This window comes from Oryx dammah, unplaced genomic scaffold (genome assembly GCF_014754425.2).
Source record: "Oryx dammah isolate SB20612 unplaced genomic scaffold, SCBI_Odam_1.1 HiC_scaffold_11, whole genome shotgun sequence".
Lineage (NCBI taxonomy): Eukaryota > Metazoa > Chordata > Mammalia > Artiodactyla > Bovidae > Oryx > Oryx dammah.
The window spans coordinates 12,442,565-12,455,646 of record NW_024070195.1 but is presented as its reverse complement, the minus strand read 5'-3'; the positions used below and the strand labels follow the sequence as shown (position 1 = coordinate 12,455,646).

Here is a 13,082-nt window from a genome sequence, read left to right as displayed (position 1 = left end):
AATAATGCTTGTCTGTGCATTGTTCCGAATCTTTAAGCAAAAACCTTTGTGACAGGGCTTAAAAAAAAACAAGTAACCTGCAGAATTAGGCATTCAAAACACGGCATTTCTACGTAAACCCATTTCTCCTCCCCTTCCCAAGCCCATAAATATATATACATAAACATAGATCCACACTTGGGATTAAAAAGTCAGCAGTCAGTATAAGTCAAGTGATCCTGCTGAAGGCCCATTATTAAGAAAACCATTACTTCTCCATTATTTTCAGTAATAAAAATAAGGTTATTATAGTGAAATTTTAGAGCACCATAACAGATAATAGGTCTTTGTAAATGTTTAAATCACTGCTAATTTCATTTAAGGACTTCTTGGCCATAAACCAACACATTTTTTATCATATGCCTAAAATGTGTCAGGTTGATAAATAACAATGACTTCCAGTAACCTTGGTTTCACTTTTCTTCCTATTAGGAGAATATTTTTCATAAACCCGTTTTTCTATAAATCTTCATACCAAATAGAAGTTGGTCTGTGATGGCATTTCTGGGCAATCTATGTGGACATGAACATTTCCTGACCTGAGAGTCTAAATTGTTGACTTAGAAATTATATAACAGTTCTCACCATATGGTATGTTGCTCAGATTTGCTGAAGCCTGTGTTTTCAGTTTTTGTAATACCCTGCAATTCAGGACAAATGTTTTTCATCTGATTCTTGTTCTGCTAATGTTTCTTTGTACCATGAGGGGCCAGCTGAGTGCCCCCTAGCCATGGGCAATCTCTGTGGGGAGAGTAGCCATGTCTGAGTCTGTTCTCTTGATGGGAAAGTTTATGTGCTCAGAGGTAGAAACGATTTCTGTTTCATATTATTTAACTGTGCATCAAAATTTACATTCTAAAAAGTGACAGTAGCCAAAATAAAACCAATTTTTTAAGCAGAGTTCCAGAATATTCATTTTAGCATATTCTTTTTAAAAAAATACTCAAGTGTGTATAAACCCTCAGCTAGTACCTTGCATCATAGAATTAATACTCAATAATTGTTAGCTATTAAGTTTGTCAAAACTGTGGAAGTTTTCCCTGTGATTATGAGAAGCAATAGTACTTGACTATGTGAAAAGTTAGAGATTCACTGGAAGTGGAGCGTGCCATCATTTAAGTTGTTTATGAAACAGTCTGACTGTAGAATCCGTCTAGATTTTTGTCTTTTCCAAATTCTCACCCATTCCTAATTTGACAGTTGTTTTAGTGACTCGCCTTTATCAAGTTGTCCCTAAGCATCCAACCTTGTTTTCTTAAAACTAGCGACTCCCTTTTTGCATGTGTTAATTATGTAATTGTGGAGAAGTGCAACTAATATAAGCCAGTCTAGGAGCAAACACAACTGACCCTTTGTAAGAACATAACTCATCTGGTGGGAGTCTAGAGAGTTGTCTACCAGCTGGATGATTTAGTATGCAGCGGGCATGCCCCAGTGTATTTTACTGGGGAAGAGAGACTGTTCGTTAATTCAGAAAATTGGGTAAGTGAAGGTCAGTTAAGAAAAATTTTTTGGAGTAGGCTAGGCTGATACTGTTAAATTTTTTAAAAGAGTATGTGTGTATTCTTTTTTCTCATCTCTACTCCCAGATTTTTTAATCCCACCCAACCCTACCTTCTTCCGCTTTCCTTTCTTTGTCCACATCTATTCCTTGGGGCTTGCCTGGTAGCTCAGAGGTAAAGAATCCACCTGCAGTGCAGGAGATGTGGGTTCGATCCCTGGCTAGGGAAGATCCCCTGGAGGAGAAAATGGCAACTTACTCCAGTATTCCTTCCTGGATAATTCCATGGACAGAGAAATCTGGTGGGCTACAGTTCATGGAGTTGCAAAGAGTCAGACATGCTGAGCAACTGAACACGCATACACATTCCTTAGGGCCGCGGTCCCCAAGCTTTTTGACACTAGGGATTGGTTTCACGGAAGCCAATTTCTTCATGGACTGGGCGGGGAGTTCGGGATGATTCAAGCACACTACATTTATTGTGTGCTTTATTTCTATTATTGTTACATCAGCTCCACTTCAGATCATTAGGCATTAATCCTGGAGGTTGGGGAACCCTGCCCTAGAGTTATTTCTTGGCACCCAGAGACACTGCTTAACTTAGCTGGGTGCATTTATGGGGTGGATAATAATAACAACAACAGACAATAGAATCCTGAGCACTAGGTTCCCAGCACTGCACTCATTCCTTTACCTGCAGCAGATCATTTAATTGTCAAAATGCCCAATCAGTAGAATCTGATATTGGCCCCATTTTACAAAAGAGGAAACTGAGGTTCAGAGAGGCCCTGCTACTTGTAGGAGAGCTGAATGCGGTGGTAAAGGTGAATTTGGGTCCATGACAAGTACGCGTGAGGACTTTGTGGGCTCTGCTGCAATCCTGGGCCCTCCACTCTTTTCTCTCACCCCAGCAGGAGGCTGTGCTTAGGAAATCATACTGTTGAAGTGTTCTGGCTTGGCATCTAGCCAGGAATAATACTGTTCGCCTTCTCCCTCCTGTCGGAAGTTCTCTGGAATCCTGATTGCCTGTGTTTGGTTTGGCTTTCTTCTCCCCTCGCCTCAAGTGCTGTCAGTCCCATGCACCCCACAGGCCAGAAGAGATACTGAGTCAGGCCTGCCTCTGTGTCAGAGACTGTGGCAAACCGTCAAGCAGGTGGGGATGAGACACAGTGACTTTTTCAGCAGCTGTTGAATGTGAAAGCACCCTCCTGAAAATGACTCCAAAATGCGTTTTCTGCTGAGGCGGGCCCCACAGGTCTTTCCTCCGGGGCCCCGACGCCTGACCCTCCTCCCCCCATGACTCAGCCGCTTTATCAGGCGGCAGAAAAAGGCGCTGAAGTTCACCGCCAGCTCGTGACGGGCCCCAGCGCTGTCGCTGGGCTGGGCACGTCTGTCCGGGTGAGTCACCCAGGCCGTGCTGTGAGGAAGGCTGCTGCGGACTGCGGGGCTGGCCGCTCCCAGAGGCCACTGTGGAAAACGGCCCGCGTCCACCTTTACGCTCCAGGCCTAGGTTCTCGGGGTCCTGTTCTTACCCAGCCCCTCGAGGGCAACCTTCTGTAGTTGACTAAAACTTAAATCTCATGTCATCGAGTCAAGCCTTGAAAGCCCTAGTTCCGCTATCTAAAGTCTGTAGTTTGGGGTCATTTAATGGCAACCAGGTTTAAGGCCCCTACCTGTGACCGTTTCTGAGAGTTGTGCTAATTGGGGGAGAGATTTACTGAGAGGCAGCCCTCGCCTCTTCGGGTTTGTGTGTGGAGCCTGACAGCTCTCACCCCGTCCAGGTGCTTGGCTTGGGAGCCGCGCCACCTGCCAAGTCCAGACTCGTCACAGTCGCCAGGGCTGTCAGCCTCGGTGAGGAGTGGAAAAACACCCTCCCAAACGCACAAGCCCAGGAATTCCAGGTCATAAATATATGCATTTTATGTTTTCACTCTAACTTCAGTGAGAAAAGAGATGGGAGAAAGAAGGAAGACTGGAGGTTCTGTTTAAAGTGATAAAATGGTGTTAAAATTCTGACTGCTCTTCTAGGTCACTACTTTAGAAATATTCTGTGCTTATGTTGTGTCCAACCCTGGATCTCCAGACTGAGTGCTTTGGTCAGCCCTGATCTGTGTGAAGCTGGCTCGATTCATGCAGATTGTGAATGAGACAAGATTGTGCCCTCTTCGGGGCTTTCCCGGTGGCTCAGTGGTAAAGAATCCGCCTGCAGTGCGGGAGACTCAGGAGATGCGGGTTCGATCCCTGAGTTGGGAAGATCCCCTGGAAAAGGAAATGGCAACCCACTCCAGTATTCTTGCCTGGAGAGCCCCATGGACAGAGGAGCCTCCTGGGTTATAGTCCATGGGGTTGCAAAAGAGTTAGACACGACTGAAGTGATGAAGCATGCATGCATGTGCCGTTTTTGAGTTTCTGGGGTTTTTTTGGCCACGCTGCCTGGCATGTGAAATCTTAGCTTCTTGACCAGGGATCGAACATGTGTGCCTTGCATTGGAAGTTCAGAGTCTTACCCACTGGACCACTAGGAAGTCCCAAGGTAGTCCCTCTTAGTTTGTTCTCGCTTTTCCTAGAGCGTAGCCACTGTGCAGAGTTGGCGTATGTGTGGAATGCGCTTTCCCTCTCCCCTGGTTTCTCTTCCTCTGTACTTTGGTACCAGGGCCCTGCCCTTGTTTCCTCAGCTCCCAGTGCACATGCCTGGTAGCTCTGAGGCCATTACTGCTGTTCCCAGGAGGGACAGGCTATGCACATGTGTGGAGACTCAGGGTGTTAGCAATGCAGAGGTCTGTACCATGTGTGACTCAGGGCTGGGTGGGTCAGGTCTTCTGTGACTTGGCTTGCAGAAATTCCAATCAGGAGCCCTTTCTACAGTTCTGACATTGTGTTGTGGGTTGCTGCGGGCATGCCTGTGTTTTAAGACTTGTCCACACGGTTATAGGCGTCTAATCATAAGCCCCACAGAGGAAATTGGCATCTTGGTCATGGTTCTGAACAAGTGAGGTCAGGTTTGCCCTGTGGACTCCCTGCACCTGGCATGTGGAGCTGGCATCGGCAGAGTGGCTGTCTCCTGTTGGGCAGGGATCCTGCGGAAAAGCCACAGGCTCTTGGGTTGGACCAAGCTGTGCCTACGCGTGGTTTGTCTGGGACAGAAAGAAATTCTCATAGATCCTTCTGCTTCCATCGGGACGTCTGGCTTTCCTTTCTGGGCTGACACGCATTCTCCTAGACAAAGGCACTTCATTCCATTTGTGAACTGGAGTCAGGAAACATTAACGGTGGGAGCAGAGCATCTTTTATGGATTCCCCGATTCCCACCATCCAGCAGAAGCAGCTCCTTTTTTTTTTTGTTAGTTAACTAAGCTTCTAAAAGCAGTGGACAAGTTGCTTTTTCCTGTACTAAAAAAAAGGGATTCCTGTGTTTAGAAAGGAACAAAGTGAAAACAAACACCTTCAGACTTTTGGATAAACCAGACTCTCCTTACTCGACTGTGTAAGGGGTCTTTGATGGTTAATATTCTCTGTCCATCATAGAGTGAAGTTTAGCCACTGTTCATGTGTCCTGGAAAACTGATTATGCCGAGGAGGGCAGAAGAGTGTGTGGCACCTTCGTGGAATTTTTAGGCTTTGGGAGACAGTCTTGGCTTTTTTTAAATGTTTGTTTATTGTACCAGTGGTGATTGACAGTCACCAAACCAAAGAATTGATTAAGTAGAACCCAGCCAGGGATTCATCGAGCTACAAGGCACCAGAATAAAAAAGAAAAAAAAAAGAGGGGAGCTCTGCAGAGAATACTTCTGTTTAGTTTTATTGATATGATTTATTAAGTTGCTTTTTTCCTTGTACCTTTCTGAGATATCTTAATGTTATTAAAAAATGGTAAATATCTTTTCTCTGCTGGACAACCTAGGTTGGCATATACAGCTCTGAATAATTAATGATACTGTTCCTTCTTCCTCTTCTCATTATGACCCAGAACACACACACACACTTATTCACATGCTCCCTTTTTTCTTTCACGTGCGAGTACACCATCTTAAAACTTTGCAAGTGGGACCCCTAGAGGCGCTAGAGAAATAGCAACAAATGATTCCTAATTTTTTTTTCTAAGAATAAATGTCTTTTATCTTTAAAATGGGATTGGATTGTCTCACAGATTTGTTGCAAAGATGGAGGAGCTATTTAAGGAAAAATAATTAGATGAGTACCTCCATCTTTATACCAAAATTAGTTTTAGTTGGTTAAAAATTTAAGAGATGATATTAATTATGGATATTAGCTAAAATATATTCTAGACTTACAATGGCCAGACACTCTGGTAAGTGCTTTACTGTACTGCCTTATTAAATCACACCAGCAATTCAGAAAGAGAACAAGTATTATTCCTGTTTTATTAATAAAGGAGACCTTGCCCAAGGTTACACAGCTGATAAGTAGCATTCAAGTTTGGAAATAAAACTGGAAAAACTAAAATAAGACTAGAAGAAGAGATGCATGAATAGCTATGTAACTTGGGGTAATGATAATCCAGAAGGATTTTGAAAGTGTAATGTATACCATAAACGAAAATCATAAAGGAAAAGAAGAGATTTGAATGTGAAAGACCAAAAGCTTTTGTATGACAAAGAACAACATAAGACTGAAAGGTAAATGACAGACTGGGAGAAATATGTACAACATGTGACAGACCAAAGGTTAATATCCTTAATATATGATGGGCATTTTTGAATGAATACTTAAGCAATTACTAAACCAATTGATTTATACAAGTAAACATAGGACTCAGTCAATTTACTGAAGAGTAAATACAAATGGACAATAAACTAAGGAAAAGAAAATTTTAATTTAACAAAGCAAGGAGCTTGCTTTTTCTGTTAATCAAAATCAGGAAGAATGATAATAGCATTGTTGAAGTTGTAGAAAAAAAGACTCTTGCATTGCTAGAGGAGTTAGTAATTCAATGTTTTTGGAGTTTTGCCTAGTAAAGTTAATAGAAAAGTATACATAGATAAATATGTAAGGATAAATATTGCAGAAAAAAAGAAAAAGGAAACAACCTGAGTATCTCTAATAGGAAACTGCCTCAGTAAAGCATACAGCAGAAACTAAGCAGGGCTATTAAAAAAAATAATGTTGATGTATTTTTGTAGAACAGGGAAAGTGTTCATTATTTCTTGTCTTAAGAGTAAATTTCCCTCGAGACATGAAGCCATAGTGATAAAATGGATTCTAGACTTGCTAGAATCCAGCCTTGCTTAGATTTGTAAAAATCCATGGACTTGACAATATGGTTCTTTGTATTTACCCTTTTATAAATTGTGCTTTGGGGGGTAGCTATTTAAAGACAGAAAGAAGAAAGATTCTTTTCAGAAACAGAGTATAATTGTTTTCTACTTTTTCATATTCCATTTTGTATTCCCAGTTTTTTTCCTTTCCTAGTTATAACCAAAACTTTATGAAATACAGTAAGTCTGAATTACATTCTGTCTGTCAAATGTAACTAAGTACTTAACTAAAAGACCTTGACTTCTTGGAAAACTTACGTAAACATTTAGTGGACATCAAAAAGACTGATTTATTTTTTTCAGTCACATAGATTTTGTTTTAATGACTAGGAGGTAATGTGGGTGTCAGTAGAATCTGTAATTTTTATCAAAATTATTCAGTTAGTAGTTACAGATGATGTTGACATGTATGTGTTCACACCCTCGCTACCTTGTTCAACAAAGACTATTGTGGTCTTTGGGGCTCATTGGAATTTCAGAAACAGCTGTATTTTGACCAAAGTGTAAATCCTACAGTTAACTTTTTTAAGTTCAACAAAACAGTATTTTGAAACCTTTGCCATCACTCCTGAGGAAAGGGGCCCCCAATTAAATACACGTTAGACAGACGATGAAGGATCTGGGTAGCACTGATGGCTTTTCAGCTTCCAAATACGATCTGCTTATGCTGTTTATAATGTATTTAAATAAAAGTTTTCTCTGAAAAAAAAATATACATTAATCTGAGAACAGCAATGTCACCAGGGACAATTCTGTAATTAAGAGTGCATATGTGTGCCAGGTACTCTGCTAAGATGCCACAGCTCTTGTTTTCAAAGGAGCTCATAATTCAATGGTGTAGAAAGATGTGGGGAAAAAGGTACTGGAATGTAATGGGTTCTGAGAGTTTGTTTAAAAAAAAAAAAAATTACCATGGAAACCAGAGATGGGAGTAACTGATTTCCAGTGTCAGGCAGCCTGAGTCACTGATGATGGATGGGCCTCGGTCCATCTGGGAGTCATCACCCATATACTCAGGTCCTGCCTCTCTCTGGTGGCCATGTCTTGGGCAAATGACTTACACTTTCTTAGTGGCCCCCTCATCTCCTTATTGATCACAGTCCATACCTACTATATCTGGGTATTGCACAGCTGCAGTGATATAGATAGAATATGTAAATTGTACTGCAAACAGAGCAGTTGACAAAAAAATTCACTTTTCTTAACATAAATAATAAAGGTATATAGGTTTAATGGGTTTCCCTGGTGGCTCAGTGGTAAAGAATCCACTTGCTAAGCAGGAGATGAATTCAATCCCTTGGTGGGTAAGACCTCTTCCCCCTGGAGAAGGAAATGGCAACCCACTCCAGTATTCTTGCCTGGGAAATCCCATGGACAAAGGAGCCTGGCTGACAGAGTCAGACAATTTAGCAACTAAATAGCAACAATAATACAGGTTAAATAGGTTAATTCATATCCTGTTTAATATTTGTGATAATTTAGAAATAGGTCAAGCTGAAATTTATTCTTGTATTTTTACCTGGAACATTCTTTTATCATTTGTTATTTTTAGTGCAGCTTGAGTTTACATACCCTGAGTTGTTGTTATCAATTGATTCATCATAAACCTATTTCATATAGCTCTCTATATAGCATTCATTCTTGGGTGGGTTTTTTTTTTTCTTTCTGTTAATGATATTTGGTTTAAAAAGGCCTTTCCTACCAAGGTAAATGAAACCTCGTGACCTGGCCTTGAAAAAGAACATTGAGAAAATAATCCCTCATAATTCCAGCCTACTCAGCATCAGAGCAGAAACCAGAAAGTATTCCATCTCACTCCCTGATAAAAGAACAGATATAAATCCTTGATGAGTTAATGACTTCAAACTCTGGGAAACCAGAGTAAAAGCTCTTTGACCACAGTGCTTCTCCGCAGTTAAGTCCTTTTCATCGAGTCAAGTTCTTGCTTTTTTATTTTTTCAAGTTACTAAATATGAGTCAAAATCATGAATTACGGTCAGGATGTTTGATCCAGCCAAGTCTTAAAGCATCTTGTCCCCACCCTCACCCCATTCCCTTTCTCGGGGCTGGTTAACCAGTGTGGAAGATCAAACGAGATTGCTCCATTCATCTGTTTGTGCCAAGAAAGTGGTGCTTTTTGAAGGCTTTCGATGGCACTTGGGTCCTGGCTAGGAACCACCATCAGGTCGCACAAGGCTGAGCAGAAGCTGTGTTTCATTCCCCTATGCTACAGGGGAGTAGTGTAATTCTGCACTAAAGGGCTCGGGTCCAGATTTAAGCCTGTGTTTTGGCATGGGCCTTGGGAATACATGTGGAATAAGGAAAGTCCTTTGAGCAAATATATGAGAAAAAAATATCAGTGGATATGAAAGATTGGTAACAGGGTGGGTAAGATACTTTCTTTAAAAAAAATTAATTTATTTTAATTGGAGGCTAATTATGTAGTGGTTTTTGCCATACATTGACATGAATCAGCCATGGGTATACATGTGTCCCCCCATCCTGAACCCCCCTCCCACCTCCCTCCCCATCCCACCCCTCAGGGTTTTCCCAGTGCACCGGTTTTGAGTGCCCTGTTTCATGCATCAAACTTGGACTGGTGATCTATTTCACATACGGTAATATACATGTTTCAATGCTATTCTCTCAAATCATCCCACCCTCGCCTTCTCCTACAGAGTCCAAAAGTCTGTTCTTTATATCTGTGTCTCTTTTGCTGTCTCGAAATAGGATTATCATTACCATCTTTCTAAATTCCATATATTTGCAGTAATATACTGTATTGGTGTTTTTCTTTCTGACTTACTTCACTCTGTATAATAGGCTCCAGTTTCTAGATATTTTCTTAATGAGCACAAGACTCTTATACTTAACTATAACGTAAAGGCAATTTTGGAAATGTGTCTTTAGTGGATAAGAATTTTGACAGTACTTTATTCTTCTCCGTGTATTTTTGTATGTACGCATACAATAGTCTTTAGGTGGTCTTCCTAACCTTTATGTTTAGGAAGCCCCTTACAGTTATAATCTTCTAAAAAAAAAATTCACATATTCCACCAACATGTTTTAAATGCTTCTTTGGTAGAACTCAGAAGTTGAGAAATAAGTTTATACAAATTTGGTATATTTTCTTCTGATCCAATTTTTTCTTTAACTTTAGCACACATAGAGAACACACATACATACTATTGGACATAAATTTTTACATTATATGTACAGTCTGAACACGACTTTTTAAAAAACAATGTTTTTGAATTCTAGCATTGCTTAAACACATAGATTTGTTTTGCTTGTTTTTTTAAGATGGTGTGTTTAAATATTCCATCATATAAAATACATTTTATGTATCTACTACTCCCGCATTTAACTTGATTCTAACTTTCAGTGTTATAAATAATGCTGTGTGAACATCCTTTTACTGGGGTCTCTTGGGGAGTGGGTCTCTAGGGCAGATGTCCCATAGTGGGCCAGAGAGCCAGGACATATTCCTTTTTCTTGGTCCTGTGAGGTTTCCTTAGAATGGCTGCATTCATTCATTCTCCCATCAACAGTTTATGAAAATAGCTATTTCTTCAGTTCAGCTATATTGGATCTTGTTGTATGTTGTGTGTCTGTTTTTTTTTTTTTTTTTGCCAACCTGATGATTGAAAATATTGTTTCATGTTTACACTTTTAATTTGAGTCCCATTCTGCAGCTGTGATATGTCATAATGAGACTGCTAAAATCAGATGCATGAAAGAAAAACATACACCCAAGAGCTTATGTTATATTGCATTATTTCCAAATGTAAAAGGAATTGTCATTTGGATAAAATGATTAAACTGACTAATTCTCTGGACAAACATTTATTAAGCATTTCATACTAGGCACTAGGATTACGGAGATAAACAGATTGTGGACTGACATCAGTCAGGGGCTCCAGTAAAGGAAAGAGGTACTTCAACCAGTAATTTCTGCACAGAGGAAGGAGAAAATCACTTTAATTCTCTTGATAGTGGGGATTGCATGTTAGAAAGACATCAATTTTAAAAGGCGGTAAATGCCTCATTAAATGTTTAAAAAGGTTTTCACACCTTTACTCTTCAGCTGGGCACTACATGACATAAATAGTCCATGACGAAACACCCCTAGGAGTCGCAGTGAGCTGTAGAAAGACAGATGAGAACTTGTTCCCTAGCTCCCATGGGAACACCTGTGGGTTACCTGTGCTCAGCACACCCCCTCTACCAGCGATGAATGGTTTCTCAGCACATGGCATGTACTTAGCACCACGCTAGGTGCAGAGGGGCACACACATACCAAGATGTGGGCGACATGGTTCCTGCTCATCAGAAGCTCAGGATCCAGGTGGGGAGACAAGGCAGTTTATATTGAATGATGCTTTCATACTAACTCAGGAAAAGGAACTAAACTGAATTCAAATGATGCTTCGATGTGACCCACAGACAATGGACAGGAAACAGAGAAATGTCTTAGAGGGAAGCAGTGGGTAGAATGATAAATTGCCCCAGGTACAGAGTTACGGTATAGAAGAATAAATAATAAAATTGCATTCATTATGCTCTTAATTCACAGCCCTGCGCATAGTAGATATGCAATACACTCAACATCTTTTTTGGATTGAGAGAATGTTATTAGTGACTGGGGCTCAGTTACTAATACAAATATGTCAAGAAAAATCAGTCATTTATTTTTGTTTTTTTTAGGTCAAGAAGTAGTTTTCAAGTGCCTTGGGGAAGGAATTCTTGAGAAAGCCTTTCAGGGGTATAATGCTTGCATTTTTGCATATGGACAGACAGGTAAGTAGCTGCTTTTCTTTACAGTCAGTGATATTAAATGTACATTTCTTAAAACATAGAAATAGAAAACACTTTGGAAAGCTGTAGAAAAATGCTTCTGACTTCACAGGTTTAGCTGAATTAAATGATCAAAAGTAATCTTTTTGAAGGTTCAACAGTTGTGGAATGAAGTAATTTAAGTGTTAGTGAGCATGCTAGTTTCAAACTATTAAGTGTCATTTTCCTAAATTATAGTTTTAACCTGTATTTGAGCTAGGAAAATAATTACCAGTTTCTTAGTACAAATGTTATAGTGAAAAACTGTAGAAAAACTCTTAGTATCTATCATCCTATACAGAGGACTTCACAGGATATAGAAGTGATGATAGGTTATTAAACAAAACTAGACTAGTGGTTCAGCAGCTAACACTGTGAGCCACCCATTATTTCAACTATAAAGTTGGAATAAATTAATTAAATGATAACAATACTGCGTATTGTCACATCATGGGACATCAAGGAGAATATATAGCAAAGCACTTTCAAAAGTGTGAAATATTTTGTGGGTCAAATATGTTAATGTTACTTGATGTATAGTTGATATTTACACACTTTTTAAACCTTTCTGTCGTATGTTGGAGTATAGTTGATTAACAGTGTTAGTTTCAGGTGTCCAGCCAAATGATTGTTATACATATTTAGGCTATTACATAATCTCGAACAGAGTTCCCTGAACTATACAGTAGTTCCTTTTTACTATATATACTTTTATAGATTACGTATTTGTAGTGCTTACATTAGTACACATCCATCTGTAAAGGAGGTACCCTCCGGGTCTCACAGTAAAAGTCAGACTGGCGGTCAGGAATGTATTAGAAGATGTCTGTCTCCTTCTGCTGTGCGACCTTGGCCAATGTGCAGGACACACTTGTACGTTTGAAGCATTACACGTTGCCTCCTCTTCCATCCTCCTCTCTTTCTGCTCACCTTTCTCCAGGCTCAGGAAAATCCTTCTCCATGATGGGCAATGCTGAGCAGCGAGGGCTCATCCCAAGGCTCTGCTGTGCTTTATTTCAAAGGATCTCTCTGGAGCAGAATGAGTCACAGACCTTTAAAGTGGAAGTATCCTATATGGAAATCTATAATGAGAAAGTCCGGGATCTTTTAGACCCCAAAGGGTAAGTTAGTGGTTGACACAAACCTTGTAACAGGGGTAGTAGTTTTAAATGGTATTCCATTGTATGAGTTACCATAATTTGTTTATTCTATTTCCTCTCGTTCCTGTGGTTTCCATTTTTTACCACGACTGTCCTTCTCTGAGCATTCCTGTACATTCCTCCTGGTGTGCAAATGCAGGAGTTTCTAGGGAATGTATCTAAGAGTGGAATTGTGAGTCGCAAGTTATGGAACCTTCAGCTTTGGTATTGCAAAACTGTTCCCCAAAATAGTTGTACCAATTTATACTCCCCCCAGTGGTGTACAAGAAT

The 13,082-nt window shown here is 40.2% G+C and overlaps 1 protein-coding gene across 11 annotated transcripts in view; it reads left to right on the top strand.

Moving 5' to 3' along the window:
* The window catches only part of KIF13A (kinesin family member 13A), a 197,354-nt gene that overhangs the window by 102,560 nt on the left and 81,712 nt on the right, over positions 1 to 13,082 (top strand). For all 11 annotated transcript variants that reach the window (XM_040249332.1, XM_040249327.1, XM_040249331.1 and 8 more), the window contains exons 5-6: positions 11,524 to 11,616; positions 12,593 to 12,773. In XM_040249332.1, the coding sequence (XP_040105266.1) occupies positions 11,524 to 11,616; positions 12,593 to 12,773 (274 nt within the window). The remainder of the gene's footprint in view (positions 1 to 11,523; positions 11,617 to 12,592; positions 12,774 to 13,082) is intronic.